The sequence below is a fragment of the Haliotis rufescens genome, unplaced genomic scaffold (genome assembly GCF_023055435.1).
Source record: "Haliotis rufescens isolate VD_foot unplaced genomic scaffold, xgHalRufe1.0.p SCAF_91, whole genome shotgun sequence".
Classification (NCBI taxonomy): Eukaryota; Metazoa; Mollusca; class Gastropoda; order Lepetellida; family Haliotidae; genus Haliotis; species Haliotis rufescens.
The window spans coordinates 841,768-864,030 of NW_025964385.1; the positions used below are offsets into that span (position 1 = coordinate 841,768).

General features: G+C 40.9%; 1 protein-coding gene across 2 annotated transcripts in view; it reads left to right on the forward strand.

Annotated features, from left to right (window-relative positions):
- The window catches only part of LOC124120014 (calcitonin gene-related peptide type 1 receptor-like), a 152,085-nt gene that overhangs the window by 99,958 nt on the left and 29,864 nt on the right, over positions 1-22,263 (forward strand). For both annotated transcript variants that reach the window (XM_048391580.1, XM_048391579.1), the window contains exons 3-5: positions 11,177-11,268; positions 13,017-13,167; positions 21,188-21,338. In XM_048391580.1, the coding sequence (XP_048247537.1) occupies positions 11,177-11,268; positions 13,017-13,167; positions 21,188-21,338 (394 nt within the window). The remainder of the gene's footprint in view (positions 1-11,176; positions 11,269-13,016; positions 13,168-21,187; positions 21,339-22,263) is intronic.

Here is a 22,263-nt window from a genome sequence, read left to right on the forward strand (position 1 = left end):
ACCACTGATTTCTCACTGACCATCAACGAGGCAAGTCGTATCTTAACATCCCTGAAAGCAATTTTCTCAAAATAGTTGCGCTACTAAATTGACGATAAATTAGGATTTGACACATGCTGAAGTGATACTGATCTTCGAAAATGCTGTGGTAAGCAATAACGGTTTATGGTACGCTTTGTCAATGACCTAGAACAAAGACGAGTACAGGGCGCAACTGTCAATATGACTAGACTGTATCCCAGTTTAACCAGTTCTGTAGTCTATTGCATTTACTTCCTGGATTCGATTTTGAGGGATCGAGTGACCATCTATAAAACTCACTAGACATTATCGCTTGTTCCTGTAAAGCATTGTTGACTTTCCTTTTAGTTAAATATATTTGCTGAAAATATAGGCAGGAATAACCAGGCGTGACACTGAATGTTTTAATCTTTTACACAGCCGCCACGAAATAGAAAATATAATCTCACTTTATCAAGTCCGTCGTACCGATAATATCATGAGTGTGTGTTTATGGATCAGTTGTGTGTATACCAACTCAATAGGCCCTTGAAGATCCGGGGTAGAATAGGTCTTCAGCAACCAATGCTTGCCGTCAAAGGCGACTATGCTTGTCGTAAGAGCAACTAACGGGATCGGGTGGTCAGACTCGCTGACTTGGTTGATGCATGTCATCGTATCCCAATTGCGTGGATCGATACTTATGATGTCAATCACTGTATTGTCTGGTCTGGCATCATCATTATTATTTACAGATTAACATTTAGCGTGACATTTCGAAAGCGAGGTCCGCATATTTGCCATGTTTTGCCTGAATCTTGTCAATTACATTTGTGTCAAAAGGGACAGAAAATTGAATGATATGAATGATCTCAATGGATTTATCAAAATCGACAAGATCAGGTTTGTTGGCCTGGATAGGTCTGAGGCTGTATAAGGGCCTATTCCAGAGAATTTCCATGACACCCTCTACATATTCCGGGTCGTACCATGGATGGACCTCTGAGTCAAAACCACAAGCATGGCGAAGACGGTAATAAAATGACCGAGTCACTCCATCATGTCGTTTAAGATACTGGGATTGTGCATCCACTGACAATGTTTTGGACAGCCTCGTTAAATTCATTGCATACCTACTTTTCATATTTTACATTTTGATTCAAAATCACACATTGACGGTTTCGAGTGGGAAGAGACTGGTCCTGAGCAGCAAACAGAAAGCCATCTGTTTCACTTTTCAGGCCAGACGACTTCATCCAAGCGAAGGACTCTGCAGGGTTGCTGACCCTCTCAACACACTGCACACGTACTTAAGGCAGTGGTCGTTGAGATAGCCTCTTCCTGAAACACTGAGTCTGTGTTCCGTTCTTTACATCTGTTCTGTTACTTATTAAATAAGCAGTCCGTCAAGTTATCGTTGACTTCAATTTGGTTTTGCGTTCATTGAGGTGCAAACGTAAAAATCAGTGTGCACATTTTGTGTAAATCCGATAAGCAGGTTTACACAGTGTGCACGCAGGTTTTAGTAAATTTACGCAAATTTTGCACCTATATGACCGAAAGTGAGCTAATGTCGTGATACGTTTGTCCTGTGTCCGTCATCAGCCGTGCTTCGTAAACATCTCCTCAGAAACCGCTGGACCATTGAGGCTGAAACTTCCTAAACTACGGTTATAACGAACACGCTTATAACGAACTGACGGATATAACGAACTTACTTTTTTGGTCCCGACTATTTGCTGTAGTTATGCTGTATATATGCTTATAACGAACTACGGTTATAACGAACTAAAACTAGTAGTCCCCTTGAGTTCGTTATAACCGTACTTTACTGTAATTGTTTCCACCAATGATGACACTCCAATCTCTCCAACACTCGTTCTTGTTTTTTGTTTGTTTAACGCCGCTGTCAGCGATATTCCAGCTAAGTGCCGGCGGTCTGTAAATAATCAATCCTGGACCAAACGATATAGTTATTAACATTGTGAGCATCGATCTACACAGTTGGGATACGATGACATGCATCAGAAAAGTCAGCGAGCATGACCACCCGCTCCCATTAGTCGCCTCTTACCTAAAGCATAGGCTGCTGAAGATGAATTCTAGCCCGGATGTGCACGGGTCATTCTTTGTACTCCTAGCATTATGAATAATCCCATTGCTCTACCTTGCACTGTTATGTTGCGTTAAGCTATAAGATTTGGTCAGCCACCTTGCTGGGGGTGTTATGGGACGCGAAGCCCAAGTTCAAGCAACCGTCATCCACGTCAGCATGAAAAGAAACGGCAAATTCACACCCCTGTAAACATGGATGGATTCGCCCAGTTAGCATCCAAGCCCATTGCACTTCCACGGGTGCATCCCGTTTTGGCCTACGTCCCATTTGGCCTACGTCCCATATGGCCTAAAGAAACAGAAATTATCTTTCCCATTTGGCCTACCACAGATTATATTAAACAACCTACACCCCTATTGACAAAAATGGTTTGGTTTGAGCTTAATTAGCTCTTGTTATTTCACACAGGCTTCTTCAGTATGTTCAGCCACGGAGATGTGGTCGACCCGGAGACAATACAAATAGACTTTGAAAGTTCAGGACGTATGGTTCGAAGCTAAGCTTGCGTGCCTGCTAACTTGAGCGTATAAAAAACATCCTTGGGTTTTATTACATGATAACCTCATCAGGGATTAACCTCATCACATCAACAGAAATACAGCATTAAAGTTGATGGTTGGTTGGTTTGTTGTTTAACGCCGCACTCAGCAATATTCCAGCTATATGACGGCGGTCTGTAAAAAATCGAGTCTGGACCAGACAATCCAGTGATTGATATCATGAGCATCGATCCACACAATTGGGATCGATGACATGCATCAACCAAGTCAGCGAGCCTGACCACCCGATCCCGTCAGTCGCCTTTTACGACAAGCGTAGTCGCCTTTTACGGCAAGCATGGGTTGCTGAAGACCTATTCTACCCCGGATCTTCACGGGTCCAGCATTAAAGTAAGTGGAAATAATCGCCCTGGTTGTCTAACGGCACAAAATGACCTGTAATGTTTGCTCCAAGCTAGTATCTGTCTTTACATTTCCTTGGAGCAAATATTCTGTAAATTAACTTCACTATATAGAATCGTAGTTCCCTCTTTCAATGATTTGATTGATGGCAACGCTTATATCTCTTCTCTTAACGTCATTGAATTCCGACTGTGAGTAAGCACCATAACATATAAAACATTCATACAACCAACTCAAGAGATGTCACTTTGGCACGAATGTGTCCCAGCGTTCAGTGATGGAATGTTTGGAAACCTCGGGTCCAGAGGGTACGCAAACGTTGCAAGAGCTGAGACAACAAAACACGCGACATGTCTGCACCAAATGGCACCAAGAACAATTCCTAACGTTTTTAGGGCATCAGTTTTGGTCCTCTTGAATCTTCACTTAGTGAAAGAATGTCGTTGAAGCATACGTAATCAACTACCTTAATGCAAAGCCAGCCAATGTGTCTCTCATTCATATCAATCAGTCATTTATTATTGAAGTGCGGGAGAGCATCTGTCCACCAATAGCCTATCATTGTCACAACTCACTGGTCAACAAACACGTAACTACTTACGCTAATTATCGCAGATTTATCACCTATCGATCCTGACTGATTGATCGCTGTATCCGACGAGCGCACAGCTCTAGCTGCCCTAGAACGAAAGCCTCGGGCGTGGAAGAATAGGTTACCGGATATAAAAAACGGAAGATGGCGCCATTCGTTCCGGACGTCGTAAAACCAATTTATGCTTATTTTTTTGTCTTTGATAAGTGACTTGGTCACGAACACCTTTCAAGACATGTTTTAATAAAATGTTTATCTCCATCTGTGTGATGTGTATATACACCTCTACTATCTCTAAGTGATATGTACTATCTGTGATACATCTGTACCATATATGATATGTATGTACTCTCTGTGATATGTTGTTTGTTTGTTTGTTGCTTAAAGCCGCACTCACCAATATTCCAACTATATGGCGGCGGTCTGTAAATAACCGAGTCTAGACCAGACAATACAGTGATTGACATCATGAGCATCTGAACATCGTAGCAATTTGGATACGATGACATGTATCAACAAAGTCAGCGAGCCTGACCACCCGACCCCGTTAGTCGCCTCTTACGACAAGCATAGTCGCCTTTGACGGCAAGCATGGGTTGCTGAAGACCTATTCTACCCCGGATCTTCACGGGTGCTTTGTGATATGTGTCCTCTATGATATACAGCTGTAAACCTGCAATACATCTGCAAAGGTGTTGAAACTGTACCCAGTACGTTTTAGTGTTAAATGTCCCTTTAAGTTCACTGTTGGAGACATTTCAGCCACAGTTGCCCGCCAAGGCGCTGCATCTAGCTCGGTGTTAGGAAGATAGTGACACCCAGGGTTCAGTGTACACTTGCTTGGTCTGCCCACTGTTTGAGTGAGGAATACATGCAGAAGCATTCAGGATTCAACCCCATTAATTCACCCCTACTAACATGTCAGTCTGGTTTTATGCCATCTTGAACGGTGATTCGGTTATATCACGGCGTGTAGCTTGATGTCGGAGGAAAGACAAGCTTGGCGCATGTCGTAGGTGTTTTGTTCTTTCTGAAACCAACGAGCACAGATGTCACAGTGTCAAACAACGGTCATAACCTGGGCGAATGTGTGAACCGCGGCAACCACTTCCGGTCACCTAAGGGACGTAACTCTGCATATGGAATGACGGCGCCTTAAACCCATGCCCCTAAATTAATCGCAAATTTCTGAATGTTGGGAGGGGTGGGTTGAAGGGTGTGTGTGTGGAGGGGGACGGGGATCATATAAAATACAATAATGCTGGCCAAAATTTGGGTAACAATTTTCAAATTTTGGGGGCAAACAATAAGTCAATTAATTGTCATTTTCAGACAATGCCGCAATTTTGAATTTGTTTTTATACATATATGATCTGCAGTGCATCTAGGATGTGTTGAGATATGTGATCCTTCAACATGTATATTGTGTGGGGGGTGTACAAGCATTGTCGCTTGTTAACAATAGAGTGATGCGCTTTTCCTTCGTGTCGACACTTTGAACACGAAACTGAACTGACTTTATTATCAGTACACTCGAGTCGATATCTAGCCCAGTGGAAAATGCCTTAGTTAATGTCTGGATTCTCCTTTAATAATTATCTCCCTTTTCCAGTTGAAAATGAAGCACCTTCCCAGCGTGTGACGGTATCGTTACACTCTCGGTAACGCCGCTGCCAATCTCATTAAAATCAGATCTAATTATAAGTTATCGCTGCATCTAATCTTAGCTTTGTTTAGCGATAGCGAGAACTTAGATCTGATTTTAATGAGATTGGGTCGCTGTCGTCAGTGTGGGCGCAGCCATTACAGGAATTTTGAAATTTGCTTTCTAAAAAAGCTAGTAAAGTTTATACTATTGTTTACGTGTTGGCGAATGCCATCTCAGCGAATTTTGAAAAGATTTTCACTGACCAGATTTTCCAGGTGAATTTACCGTTTTGTTTGTTTTATCAGATTGGTTCGAGATTGCAGATTGACTTCCCCCTCACATTCTTACTCTACCAATTACATAATTAAAGAAATGAATAGATATAGAAATTCAAATTGACAAACAAAGCGAATAATTAAGTTGGGGTGAGAGTATTCGGCGTCACAGTAGTCATCACGGTCAGTCGGTTGCGAGTTCAACTCCAAGCATGATTATAGCCACCTATCACTGTGGGGAGCTTTGACTGGTGGCAGCGATAGTATAGAGAGCTCCGCGCACGGGATATCGCTGTGAGAAGCTTGGTTGAAAATTGGGAACAGCGTGCGAACTTGGTAACATGTACTATGACGTCATCGACTTGGCGTGTCATTCGTCACCACTCGCCCCTTTCCGTAACCTGCAAGAAGATTCGTCCCCCTATCTATGAATGTTATGTGCGAAAATACGACAAACCAATCAGAATGCGCGTATGATTTCAAGTTCTTCGCCAAAGAATCCCTCAGAAATACTTTTTGATTTTACATATGTCTTGCATCTAAAAATATATCCAAGACACAGTTAAATGTGTTCAATCATACTGTATAATTCCGCACGTCCCGATGTGCTTTAAATTGCATCTGAAATATATATAATATATGGGGAAATATATGTGAACCATTACGAAACGAGTTGACAATTGTTTTAGGTATGCCCGTTTGCGCTAAGACGGAACCCGGTCGCAAAAATGGCAATGCGAGGGGCACGAGTCGCTATTCGGCTTGTCCCGGATTAACACGAGGTGGTCGAGAATGTTGGCGTGTGTGCGCGCGCCAGACACGGTACGGCTGCTCAACTCGTCGATATAATTTTACACTTTCTTTACGCCGACATGAATATCAAATTTCCATTTTGACAGTATTCAAAGAGTGTATCCCCCACAAACTTAACTCCAAATAGAACGATTGTGCATAATCCGCTTTCGCCATCCCTTCATTAAGACAGCCAATGTGAGCTTCAAAAACATAATCAGCTTTAAATCTCATGGCCCCCTTTGGGGGACGATACGCACTACAGGTGAAATAAAACCCTTCAAAAACCCTCAACGTGAAATTGACAAAACATCAAGTGATCCGTTATCACCAGTTGCGCAATAAACAGCGTACTGAGTGACACCTTGTAAGAAATAGCTAAAATTTGGAATTTTCATATCATTGCACGTTTAATGGAAAAAATGCGAATTTTGTATTAAAAAGGTATAAATTCCACGCTGTGTTCTCATCTTTGTAAAGGTTAAATCAATTATTTTGATTCTGTATAGCGTTCATGTCACTTAGGCCAGAGCGTCAGAGATATTGCGTAAGGTTTGACTTTCAGATGTATAGGTCAAGTGTCAATACAATAATTAGCGGAAGCTGTATTATCAGCTGTGAAGCTCTTTGAGAAAATATTTGTGAACATATCTCTCGTGTATCGTTTGTGTTTATCGGAAAACCGATAAAGTAATAAACAGATCATGTTAGGCGATCTACTTTCGATAATATATGAATAAATATATGCGGATGTAAAACTAGTCTTATAAAGATCATTTCTAATTGTCTAATTGTTCTGAGTGAGTATAGTTTTACGCCGCTTTTACCAATATTCCAGCAATATCCCGGCGGGGGACCAGAAATGGTCTTACCACACTGCACCCGTATTGGGAATCGAACCCGGGTCTTCGGCGTGACGGGCGACATGGCTACCCAACCGCCCCTATAATGAAATATTTACGTCGTTGTATGGAACTTATCAATAATTTAGTGTGGTTGTTTGTTTAGGTTAACGCCGCTCAACGCAATATTCCAGCTATATGACGGCGGTCTGTAAATAATCGAGTCTGGACCAGACAATCCAGTTTCAACTTCACGCCTTTACTTATATATCCCTTACGAAACCAAGTTACCTCCCTCTGTTATGCTTTCCGACGTTAGGAGAAAATAATTTCGTTCTAATTCGTCTCTCAAACGAAAGAAATTATATTTCTCGCTCGCGTGCTGTCTGCAAGACGGAGTCCTTGACATTGGCCAAACGGCAGTATTATCCCTCAGTTACATTGATCAAGTTGACACAACAAGTAATATGTGAATAAAGTGAAAGAAAAATATAACATATCATATATACGTTTCTAATTAGATATATGACACTTGTCATGTCTAACTCAGGAGGCTCCAAGCAGATTAGGTTTTACATGGGCGATTCCACTAGTGGGAGGTAAGAGGTAGTAGTCTAGCTGTGGACTCAACCAGAAATATTGTTGTCATCAGCTGTTTGACGACTGCCTGTCTCACACTTGGGAGATTACTTCCAAAAACTTTCTAAGGTTACCAAACATCCACGGCAATTTGATGTTATTTTTAATTACAGAGACTCTCAACGCGTGTGTTTCTTTAAAACCAGTTTGGGTCACGTGACCTTCATTACGCACCGAGATGCAAATGTATAACCACTCGATCATCTCACGGAGATTTACGAGTGTTCCGGAACCCCGGGCGACAAGGTACAGTTAGATCCAGCACGCGCGGCACCCGTGGGGGGCATCAGACAAGACATGGTATCTGACACGCATGCTGGAACGGGGCAGAGTAATTAGGGGACGACGCAAGTGATAAAAAAAATATAGTATGGCGGTGAGAGAGGCATCGAGATGAGTTTTATGGAAGACAATTAAATCAACCTGGGAATTCGATGGAAGAAGAGGAACAGAAGAAATTGAACGACCCCTAAAGGCTAAAAATATAGCTCACCTGGGCACGGTTCCTCCAAGTAATATTGCGCTATTCCATCGTATGCGATCAAATGTTTAAGTTACGAGAGGTCTAGTCCTATACGAATGCTAACATAAAACTGTTAAGGAAAGGACGTTTTATCATTTTAATTTAGTGTTGGGGACATTGATTTGAAACGTAACCTTTCAATGTCACCGGTGGTACTTGGTATCTTTTGATGTTGAACTCCACACGCGTGATAGTGTGGATTGGGTCCTGACCTACACCTACACCTCACCTACTGAATGTTAAAATTTTCTCATTGTTCACTTAAACATAACAACTGTTAAGATGTAGGTGATTTTTAAACAGAACAATAAAAATAGCAGTATAATATTATAATGGCAATTTTATAAAATTTAAGACCATCTTTTACAACACCACGTGAAACAAAATCCATGTTTAGGACATGTTTGTACTCACATTTACTGGAGGAATGTACTTAATTAATTACTAAGATTGTGGATGATGGACACAAGCGCCATAACTTTTGATGTAATTTAAAAGAAACGTTTCTAAACTGATATTTGGACAGGCTGGGTCGAAACCCCGAACTGTGTTTCAAAATGGTTGAGAATCAATCATCCAAACAGGGCGGTCGGGTAGCCTAGTGGTTAAAGCGTTCGCTCGTCACGCCGAAGACCCGGGTTCGATTCCCGACATGGGTACAATGTGTGAAGCCCATTTCTGATATTGCTGGAATATTGCTAAAAGCGGCGTAAGACCTCACTCACTCACTCACTCACTCATCCAAACATAACCACAACAATGCTGAGTAATGCACGTGCTACATTACCCAGATCAGTGGATCTTGAGTTTGACGTGAAACTTTTGCTGCACTTGCAGCATGGCAGCCTACAAAGATGTGGATATAAAAGGAACGATGCACTGTTCATTCCCACCCTAACCATTGGACAGTGACAAATAACGTGCTAAGAGTAACGGTACTGTAAGAACAAGCCATTGGTGTGATACATCAAGAAGCAACGCATGACCACGTTGCAAGGAGTTTTGGCTGCATCCAAATAACAGTCACCAGGCTGATGGGCCGTTATAAGCACACTGGATGGACGGGAGATAGGCGATAACAGGGTTTGGTGGTCAGGGCACCATACCAATACCCCTGAACGTCGTGGAACTTTTGTCCCCAAAGCATTTTTTAAAATATTGAAAGTCTAAGTACACAGTAAAATGCATTTCTCAAGTCACAAAGATGAGTTTTTGCCTCAGATTGGTCAGAATTAGGGCACACTCTCTTCCATCATCACAAAATAGATACAGGTGATGCCAGACCCATTAGATTCCCTTTTTTATAAGCAAAACTCACCTATTTCCATATAGAATTTACAGATAGGTGCAAGAAATGTTTGCAGCCAATATAATTCAGACCAGTTCTTCCGAATGGAACTCTCCCAAAGCTCTCACCGTTTTGCCTTTGATCATAGACACATCAATGCAGTTACCCAGCCTATATTTGCCCCTCTACCACGTTTTGAAAATGTCGTTGCTGCTGTAGGCGACAACCGTGCCAATATGTTTAGTGTCCTGGATTGTGCTAGTGGCTTTTTGCAAACACCACTCCATCCAGATTCAAAACACAAGTCGGCCCGATGGTGTTTTTGAATGGACTCGTCCCCCTTTCCGCCTCAAAAATGCCCCTGTGGCATTTCTGCAAACCATCTAAGAAGCAATGAAGAAAGGAATTGGCGTTACATACTGATCGATGTACATGACATCATGATATTTTCTGAAACGCTTTTGGAACATTTGAATCAGCGGTCCAAAAGGCAGTACTCCAAAAGATCAAAGAAGCAGCACCAAGCAAATGTAAATTTGCGACAAAACACCTTCTAAGGCCATATCCCCAGCAAATGTGGCATTCACGTCCATCCTTCAAAAATATACTCAGTCACACAGATCCAACCTCTACAAATGTCCATGACGTGTGTCATTTCTTAAGTTTGGCCTCATATTATCACAAATTTGTAGCAAACCTTACTGGCATCGCCTCCCCTCTAGACAGCCAGTCTTTCGAATGGTCCAACAATTACCAACAGGCATTCGAAAAGCTAAAGCAAGCCCTTTCAACAGCCCCCATCCTTGCATATCCCGACCTAAACAAACCCGCCATCCTCACAACCGATGCATCACAAACTGCAATAGGGTACATTCTAAGCCAACTTGATTCCCATGGCGTTTCTTATAATGATGTTGTTAATTCATGTCTTTTGACCATACAAGTAGCTTCCTGTTCTGTTTTTTTATGAACAAACAATGGTGATTGGTAATTTAACGTTTCTTTTGCTCATTAGTTTAGGTGATTGCAATAACATTTTTTTTAAATCTTTATTTTTTTCCCAATGATCATTGCCCATCACAGTCAACAACATTTATGGCCTCTTGAAATGAAAGATTTGAAATGACTATTAATAAATAAGGGTTACAGGCATACTGTCTCTCGTGGTCATGTCCCTCTGTCAAAGATTATGGCTCTGCTCACGTAATACTCTGTATTGATGGGGATGGCTATAATGTGGTCGGGACTTTTATTGAGTTATTTGTTTTCAAGCAGATGGAGGCTGATCTTTTCATTTGCAAACAAAATTATAAGCTGTGTTTTCAGTTTTGGATGATAAAACGTTGATGCCGTCGATTCTATTTCAAATATGGCGTCACAGCGGCCATGTTTTTAAAATCTCTTTTGACACTTAGATCTCTTGATGTTTAGTATCGGAGTATACTGAATAGGTAATACAACCATTTTCAAATTATATCCTGTCAACTCAGGACGTTTATCGACAGTATGTTCCAACACAGGTTCAACAGTCCTGATGACACTGTCCATGTTTGTTTCAGACGTACATGACGTTGTTTAAAGTAGGCGTGGCCTGTAACGCCATCAGCATCATTCTCCTCGTCCCCGCCTGCATCGTCTTCATCGTTTACAGGTACGTCGTCTTACTTGAGTCAATGGCAGGTAATAACATTGAAGTGTTGCATTCCAATACCCCAGCACTAGGATTGGACAGGCAAGTAGTCGAAGCGTTGATTTGTTACCAATCTCATTAAAATCAGACCTTAGTTTCGTTACCCGGGTTCAATTTCCAAAATTTTAATGAACGTTTGTCTATTATTCAAGGAAATAATCAAGAAATGGTCACCGAGAAGTTTCTAGATCAATATCACTTATTACAGCGATTAAACCGAAAATTGGACACCGATCGTGGAGCAGCTTTTTAAAAAGTGCATTCCTATCTCCCATGAATCCGTACAATCTCGGATAAAGGTTTCACTTTATACTTACACGGTAAATCATATAAATGTACGTGTGTACGATGATCTTTTAACAGCATATGCATATTCCTTATCTGTAAGTCTTGAAGTCGATAATCTCCTATGTTTCAACACCTCGATTACTCTTGAACCCCTCGACTCCATCTTTATGTTCGTTATCACACGACTAACACATGTGTGCTTTACAAACAATGTGCAGAGTTAGGTCGATTGGGAAATCTGTGATTGTGGGTTCGAATCCCGGTTCGCCCCGATTGTGTATCTTGGTTTGTCAGCACCATACCCGTGCTCGTGGGTTTCACCAAAGTGGTAAACGTCTGAGACCTTCACCACTTCGGGCTTTCCTCCAACACGAGTGAGTGAGTGAGTGAGTATGGTTTTAAGCCGCTTCTGGCAATATTCCAGCAATATCACGGCGGGGGACACCAGAAATGGGCTTCACACAATGTGACGTTATCGACGTTATATAACTGGAATAATGTTCAACGTGGCGTTAACCCCAATTCACTCACTCATTCTACAAATAATGCCCCGTGTGAATTAAGCTACCATCTATTTTACACTTTGAAATACACAGGTCTGCTCAACAAGTATTTAATACAAAAATAGGTTCCTCCAGCCTCAGGCGCCGAAACAGCCGAGTCATTATGGAAAACATAGCAGTATCCAACGGCCATGCAAACTCATTAAAATCAGATCTTAGTTCTCGCTACCGCTAAACAAAGATCTGAGGACATCCCATTAGGGATCACGTCAGAACGACCTTTCATCCGACCAATCAAAGCGTCGCTTACCAGATCATGAAAGTGACAGTCGGAATGTGATTTCTCATCATGCAGCCTCGAAAGCTTTAAAACGGGGTATTCCGAACGATAGTTACGGGCTTAACGACTGGATTTATACAATCTAGACCATATACTAGCCATTCGAGAATGTTCTATTGTTCAGGTTTCAAATTTTTAAGCGAGAATTTGTCGAAATATGTTTCGAAGCGTAGTCGCCAATTTGAAATTAGTGCCGTAAAGCACGAGAAAGCTGCCTTCTGACTGGCTAATATCGACTTCTTGTCAGTAATTCCATTGGTCGGTCAGAGTTCGCGAAAGGTCGGTCTGACATGACCCGTAATGGGATGTCTTCAGATGGCTCATTGTTTAGCGGCAGCGACAACTAAGATCTGATTTTAATGAGATTGAACGGTCATGTTGATTCAAAAATAATCTCTTTCGATACTAAAAGTCATCATTTAACAGTTTTTAGGCTCCTGCTTTTTTGTAAATATTTCGATAGATTCAATTTGGCTGACGATTTCGTTTTTCAACATGTTGTTGTATCAAACATCTACTCGGCGTGTATGTTAAGTTACGTGGTATGAAGTGATGCACTCAACGTCTGTCTCCCACAGACAACTGCGGCTGCAGCAGCGTATCAAGCTGCATCTGTGCCTCTTCGCCTCCTTCATCCTCACCAACGTCATCCTCATCCTTTGGGACGTCCTCGTGTACAAGGACAGACTGGACAAGCCTAAAGGCCAGACACTCATGTATAACAACACGGTAGGTGTATGACACTCATGTATAACAACACGGTAGGTGTATGAAACTCATGTATAACAACACGGTAGATGTATGACACTCCTGTATAACAACACGGTAGGTGTATGACACTAATGTATAACAACACGGTAGGTGTATGACACTCATGTATAACAACACGGTAGGTGTATGACACTCATGTATAACAACACGGTAGGTGTATGACACTCATGTATAACAACACGGTAGGTGTATGACACTCATGTATAACAACACGGTAGGTGTATGACACTCATGTATAACAACACGGTAGGTGTATGAAACTCATGTATAACAACACGGTAGGTGTATGACACTCATGTATAACAACACGGTAGGTGTATGACACTCATGTATAACAACACGGTAGGTGTATGACACTCATGTATAACAACACGGTAGGTGTATGAAACTCATGTATAACAACACGGTAGGTGTATGACACTCATGTATAACAACACGGTAGGTGTATGACACTCATGTATAACAACACGGTAGGTGTATGACACTCATGTATAACAACACGGTAGGTGTATGACACTCATGTATAACAACACGGTAGGTGTATGAAACTCATGTATAACAACACGGTAGGTGTATGACACTCATGTATAACAACACAGTAGGTGTATGACACTCATGTATAACAACACGGTAGGTGTATGAAACTCATGTATAACAACACGGTAGGTGTATGACACTCATGTATAACAACACGGTAGGTGTATGACACTCATGTATAACAACACGGTAGGTGTATGACACTCATGTATAACAACACGGTAGGTGTATGACACTCATGTATAACAACACGGTAGGTGTATGAAACTCATGTATAACAACACGGTAGATGTATGACACTCCTGTATAACAACACGGTAGGTGTATGACACTCATGTATAACAACACGGTAGGTGTATGACACTCATGTATAACAACACGGTAGGTGTATGACACTCATGTATAACAACACGGTAGGTGTATGACACTCATGTATAACAACACGGTAGGTGTATGAAACTCATGTATAACAACACGGTAGGTGTATGACACTCATGTATAACAACACGGTAGGTGTATGAAACTCATGTATAACAACACGGTAGATGTATGACACTCCTGTATAACAACACGGTAGGTGTATGACACTCATGTATAACAACACGGTAGTTGTATGACACTCATGTATAACAACACGGTAGGTGTATGAAACTCATGTATAACAACACGGTAGATGTATGACACTCCTGTATAACAACACGGTAGGTGTATGACACTCATGTATAACAACACGGTAGGTGTATGACACTCATGTATAACAACACGGTAGGTGTATGACACTCATGTATAACAACACGGTAGGTGTATGACACTCATGTATAACAACACGGTAGGTGTATGAAACTCATGTATAACAACACGGTAGGTGTATGACACTCATGTATAACAACACGGTAGGTGTATGACACTCATGTATAACAACACGGTAGGTGTATGACACTCATGTATAACAACACGGTAGGTGTATGACACTCATGTATAACAACACGGTAGGTGTATGAAACTCATGTATAACAACACGGTAGGTGTATGACACTCATGTCTAACATTACGGTAGGTGTATGACACGCATGTTTAACAACACGGTAGGTGTATGACACTCATGTCTAACAACACGGTAGGTGTATGACACTCATGTCTAACAACACAGTAGGTGTATGACACTCATGTATAACAACACGGTCGGTGTATGACACATATGTACAAAAATACTGTCAGTGTATCACACATGTACAACAATACTGTCAGTGTATCTCACATGTACAACAATAATGTCAGTGTATGACACACATGTACATCAATACTGTCTGTGCATGACACAAATGTACAACAATACTGTCAGTGTATGACACAAATGTACAACAATACTGTCAGTGTATCACACATATGTACAACAATACTGTCAGTGTGTGACACAAATGTACAACAATAGTGTCAGTGTATGACACATATGTACAACAATACTGTCAGTGTATGACACAAATGTACAACAATACTGTCAGTGTATGACAGAAATGTACAACAATACTGTCAATGTATGACACATATGTACAACAATACTGTCAGTGTATGACACAAATGTACATCAATACTGCCAATGTATGACACATATGTACAACAATACTGTCAGTATATGACACAAATGTACAACAATACTGTCAGTGTATGACACAAATGTACAACAATACTGTCAGTGTATTACACATATGTACAACAATACTGTCAGTGTATGACACAAATGTACAACAATACTGTCAGTGTATGACACAAATGTACATCAATACTGTCAGTGTATGACACAAATGTACAACAATACTGTCAGTGTATGACAGAAATGTACAACAATACTGTTAGTGTATGACACATATGTACAACAATACTGTCAGTGCATGACACAAATGTACAACAATACTGTCAGTGTATCTCACATGTACAACAATACTGTCAGTGTATGACACGTGTGTACAACAATACTGTCAGTGCATGACACAAATGTACATCAATACTGTCAGTGTATCTCACATGTACAACAATACTGTCAGTGTATGACACAAATGTACAACAATACTGTCAGTGTATGACACAAATGTACATCAATACTGTCAGTGTATGACACAAATGTACAACAATACTGTCAATGTATGACACATATGTACAACAATACTGTCAGTGTATGACACAAATGTACATCAATACTGCCAATGTATGACACATATGTACAACAATACTGTCAGTGTATGACACAAATGTACAACAATACTGTCAGTGTATGACACAAATGTACAACAATACTGTCAGTGTATGACACATATGTACAACAATACTGTCAGTGTATGACACATATGTACAACAATACAGTCAGTGTATGACACATATGTACAACAATACTGTCAGTGTATGACACATATGTACAGCAATACTGGCAGAGTATCACACATGTACAACAATACTGTCAGTGTATGACACATATGTACATCAATACTGTCAGTGTATGACACATATGTACAACAATACTGTCAGTGTATGACACAAATGTACATCAATACTGTCAGTGTATGACACAAATGTACATCAATACTGTCAGTGTATGACACAAATGTACAACAATACTGTCAGTGTATGACACATATGTCCATCAATACTGTCAATGCATGACACATGTACATCAATACTGTCAGTGTATGACACAAATGTACACCAATACTGTCAGTGTATGACACAAATGTACAACAATACTGTCAGTGTATGACACAAATGTACAACAATACTGTCAATGTATGACACATATGTACAACAATACTGTCAGTGTATGACACAAATGTACAACAATACTGTCAGTGTATGACACAAATGTACAACAATACTGTCAGTGTATGACATAAATGTACAACAATACTGTCAGTGTATGACACAAATGTACATCAATACTGTCAGTGTATGACACATATGTACAACAATAGTGTCAGTGTATTACACATATGTACAACAATACTGTCAGTGTATGACACAAATGTACAACAATACTGTCAGTGTATGACACAAATGTACATCAATACTGTCAGTGTATGACACAAATGTACAACAATACTGTCAGTGTATGACAGAAATGTACAACAATACTGTTAGTGTATGACACATATGTACAACAATACTGTCAGTGCGTGACACAAATGTACATCAATACTGTCAGTGTATCTCACATGTACAACAATACTGTCAGTGTATGACACAAATGTACAACAATACTGTCAGTGTATGACACAAATATATATCAATACTGTCAGTGTATGACACAAATGTACAACAATACTGTCAATGTATGACACATATGTACAACAATACTGTCAGTGTATGACACAAATGTACATCAATACTGCCAATGTATGACACATATGTACAACAATACTGTCAGTGTATGACATAAATGTGCAACAATACTGTCAGTGTATGACACAAATGTACAACAATACTGTCAGTGTATGACACATATGTACAACAATACTGTCAGTGTATGACACATATGTACAACAATACTGTCAGTGTATGACACATATGTACAACAATACTGTCAGTGTATGACACATATGTACAGCAATACTGTCAGTGTATCACACATGTACAACAATACTGTCAGTGTATCACACATATGTACATCAATACTGTCAGTGTATCACATATGTACAACAATACTGTCAGTGTATGACACATATGTACATCAATACTGTCAGTGCATGACACATGTACATCAATGCTGTCAGTGTATGACACATGTACAACAATACTGTCAGTGTATGACACATGTACAACAATACTGTCAGTGTATCACACATATGTACAACAATACTGTCAGTGTATGACACATGTACAACAATACTGTCAGTGTATGACACATGTACATCAATACGGTGTGTGGCACATGTGTGTAAAACTACGTTGATAGTGTGACTCATACCATCGATATTTTGATATTGCAATGTACATGTTCGTGGACAAGACATATGTGAGACGTTTACACGCAGTACATCTCATGAATTACTGGGGGCTGTCGTCCTTCCATTCCCATACTAACGTCTCTCACCTTCAATCACTGGATGGTCTGGTCCAGACTAGATTATTTACCGACCGCCGTCATATAGCTGGAATATTGCTGAGTGCGGCGTTTAACAACAAACAAACAAAGCCTACTGGAGTAACTTTTGTAAAGAGAATTTCACTTTCAAGAACTTCATGCACTGGCGTTTATGAATGATCACGTAGCTTGTCTATGTGTATTACATAATACTGACGTTTAGAGCACACAATTGAGTTTAGTTTTACGCTGTTTTTAGCAATAGTCCAGCAATATCACGGCGGGGGACACCAGGAATGGGCTTCACACGTTGTACCCATGTGGGGAATCGAACCCGGGTCCTCGGTGTCACGAGCGAACGCTTTAACAGCTAGGCTACCCGTCCGCCCTCTAGTGAACATTTAATATACTTTTGATATTGATGTCCACATGTGATGATATAAATGTTGACGATTCTTACTTCCCTTCACGTGTGTAACAACTTCATTTATCAGCAACACTGATCTCTGGAACATTGAATCACGTTGTATTTTCATAATAGCGTTCGCAATCATATTCTACCGTTAGATTCCCGTTTCCAAGTATCTATTGGAGACAAGTATCAAACATAATGTTTTATTTCTTTTGTAAACGCGTAGATTCATGTATCTTAAAGCGTTTATTTTTGTACAACTATTCAATATTGGAATGGACTACTGCTATAGATATTTCCCCGGACAGACATTGATTTTTGAAGTTCGGTTCGTGTTTTCCTGACATTGGATGGTAGTAGGTCTTCAGATTCAGACAAGTGATTAACGGGCCTTTGTCGGGGAGAGGTTATGTATGGGTTGGTCAGACAAATTAGATGGCATAGCCAGAAGGTTAATTTACTTAATCATTTTTCCGACGTCGTGATGACGTCAATATGTATCTGTTAATTATAATTGTGCACGATAATGGCGTGATCTCCGGGAACCATAGACACTGTATCCGCTGTTCAAGAGAAGCTTGCATCGCGACTATGAATTTAAAAAGTTTTGAACGATAAATCGGGTGTTTGTTTGGTGTTTAACGCCGCATTCAGCAATATTCCAGTTATATGACGGCGGTCTGTAAATACTCGAGTCTGGACCAGACAATCTGTTGATTGACATCATGAGCATTGATCCACGCAATTGGGATCGATAACATGTATCAACCCAGTCAGTGAGCCTGATCACCCCATCCCTTTAGTCGTCTCTTACGACAAGCATAGTCGCCTTTTACGGAAAGCATAGGTAGCTGGAAACCTACTCTACCCCGGATCTTCGAATTCACGGGTGAATAAATCGAGTGAATAGTGTTGCACTCCATATTTCAGTAGAATAGTTCATGCGATGATTTTAGGGGTTGTTTGTATTTACTTCTAAAATTCTTATATGAATTATCTAAAACTTTCGGCAATATTAAGCAATATTAACTTCATAAATGACCATCTGTCATTACGATAAAGGGAAACAATTTCAGGGGAGGTCACTCTTGTATGACAATAGCTCCGTGAAAGTGTTATGTTCACCGCAGTGGAATATCAAGTGTTATGTTCACTGCAATGAAAATATCACTTTTGTCAACTTCGTAAAAGTCTTTCACACTGAAGAATGTCATAAATCCCATAGGGGCACTCGGGTAGCCTAGTGGTTAAAACGTGTGCTCGTCACGTCGAAGACCCGGGTTCGATTCCCGACATGGGTACAATGTGTGAAGTCCATTTCTGGTGTCCCCCGCCGTGATATTGCTGGATAATTGCTACAAGCGGCGTAAAACCATACTCACTCACTCACTACTCATAAATCCCATATGTTTGAAGTCACGCTTTCTCGTTAGGCGTGATGGGGTATTGCTTTTCGAAGCTTTAAACCACACCACTCCGGGGAACACCAAGAATCAATATCACATACGGTTCAGATGTGGAGAATCGAACCAGTGTCTTTGATGATACGAGCAAATACATTAACCACAAGGCTACCCGATAATATTATCAGATATGGCTTGTAGTGATATTATAATGCATTATGTTTAAAGCTCTAAGAAAGGGCAACTTTGGACATAATGATCGAATAAGTAAACACAATATCACGAACAAGAGAGTAAGAAGAAAATAAGGTACAAGTAAGTGAGTACATGTATACTATAATGAAAAAGTAAGTAAGTAAACTACGTTTATAACGAACACGCTTATAACGAACTGACCGATATAATGAACTTATTTTTTAGTCCCAGCCATTTGTTGTATATATGCTTATAACGAACTACGGTTATTGCGAACTAAAATCAGTGGTCCCTTTGAGTTCGTTATGACCGTAGTTTGCTGTAAGTACAACGTATGATACAAGTGAGTGAGTACAACATAAGAAACAAACAATAAACATAGATGTGAGTTTCGCGCAGCAAGTAACAACATTTTAGCGATATCACGTCTGATAAAATGTTGGGGAAAACGCCTCGGTGGTGTTCGGGATGGAGCGTCTTCGGTTTTATATCCTGGCCTCGTCGTAAAAGAAATAGACAGAAAAAGAGGGAACTTGTTTTTGTCCTGGTCGGCTCGGAGTCAGTATACTGTGTCTGAGTTGGGTATTCATGTTAAACTGTGGCATGGTGTCTCAGTGGGCTAGCGCTGTAAAACCCAGCTGTAAAAGCCAGGCGTATGCATGGTAATAGAACAGGACGACAGACACACGTCGCTGTATAAGTGAAATAACCTGAAACGCGACATTAACCCCATTTCAACTCGCCTTATTTCACCTAATGTACGACCGCCTCCGTGGTCTAGTGGTAGAGCATCCGCCCGGAGAGCGGAAGGTCCGGTGTTCGATCCCCGACCGCGTCATACCAAAAGACGTTAAAAGATGGTACTTGTTGTTACCCTGTCTGGCGCTCGGCATTAAGGGGATAAAACAAGGGCTGGTCGGCTCGAAGTCAGTATACTGTGTCTGAGTGGGGTATTCATGTTAAACTGCGGCATGGCATCTCTGTGAGCTAGCACTATAAATCGGCATCAGTCCGGAGTAGTACAAGCAGCCACACAAACACACACACACGTACATGCACGTCGCTATATAAGTGCAATAATCTTGGATGCGACGTTCAACCCAATTTCACCTCACCTCACCTCACCTCACTTAATGTACGAGGAAAACCTGAATTGATACAATGCTTTGTCGATTACCACCTTCGCGAAACCACCGAGCACAGGTGTGGTGCTGGCAAGCCCGGAGCCACGATCGGCTACGATTGGAAGCCACGATTTGCGGATCCTGGTACGACCAAGGGAAGTAACCCTTACGAACACAGTTTTGGTGTCTCGGAGTTCAAACCCAGAAATGACCGTATAGTTTTGTTTTTGTTTCACAGGTTGGCTGCCGACTGTTATATACGTTGATCCGATACGCCAGGACCGTCAACTTTCTCTGGATGTTCCTGGAAGGCTTCCACTTACATCGACTCATTGTGCAGGCGTTCAAGGTCCCCAAGTCCTTGCTGGGATATTATATAGGAGGGTTTGGTAAGTGGAGAAGCGCTGTGGTGTGACAATATCGTACAAGCAACAGTTTTGACAATGGCTTGGTTTATTTGAGTTAATTTCATCTTCAAACCTATCGTGTCCGTGAATTGGTACGTTTCAATTTCTCTGAACGTGTCCACGACCAATCATTCGGAGTTGTTGGAATAATGCGGTTATTTGGGTCTAATTGGTTTCCTAATGCAAAACAAGGATCAGTTCATGCCTACCAGCCTATGCTTAATTATGGTTGTAATCCGGAGGTTGGAGCAGATTATAGTGATATTAAATATCCCTGTAAGGCAGGATAACTACCTCTCCAAGACCGCCATTGCGGGGTCGTGGGGGACAGTGTGTTGTGGGATTACTTTGTTTAAAACCGCACTCACCAATATTCAAGCGGTCTGTAAATAATTGAGTCTGGACCAGACAATCCAGTGATTATCCGTATGAGCATCGGTCTACTCAACTGGGATGCGATGACATGCATCAACCAAGTCAGCTAGCCTGACCCCCCGACCCCGTTAGTCGCGTCTTACGACAAGCATAGTCGCCTTTTATGGCGAGCATGGATTGCTGAAGACCCATTCTACCCTGGATCTTCACGGGGAGTGAGACAGTGTAATCAATCCCTACAAGACAAGAGTGCCTGAATGTTGTATAGTTTGGTCCATCATGAAGGAAAGCAGCTCTTTGAATAGAAACAGTTTCCATTAAACTCCATAGTTGTGGTTCTATTTTAATTCAAGTAATTGGAAATTCAAGGTTTCATCTCCTCAAAGGTCACTCGCTTCCACGACATAATCTCACTTGTAAGGTTTAGTTAGTCCAGATGTCTTCTTTGTTCGCGACTTTCTTCTGCGAAACGTTTTCATATATACGGTTTTTATACGTCACTCTAGGTTAATGCAAGTCTTTGTATTCTTAT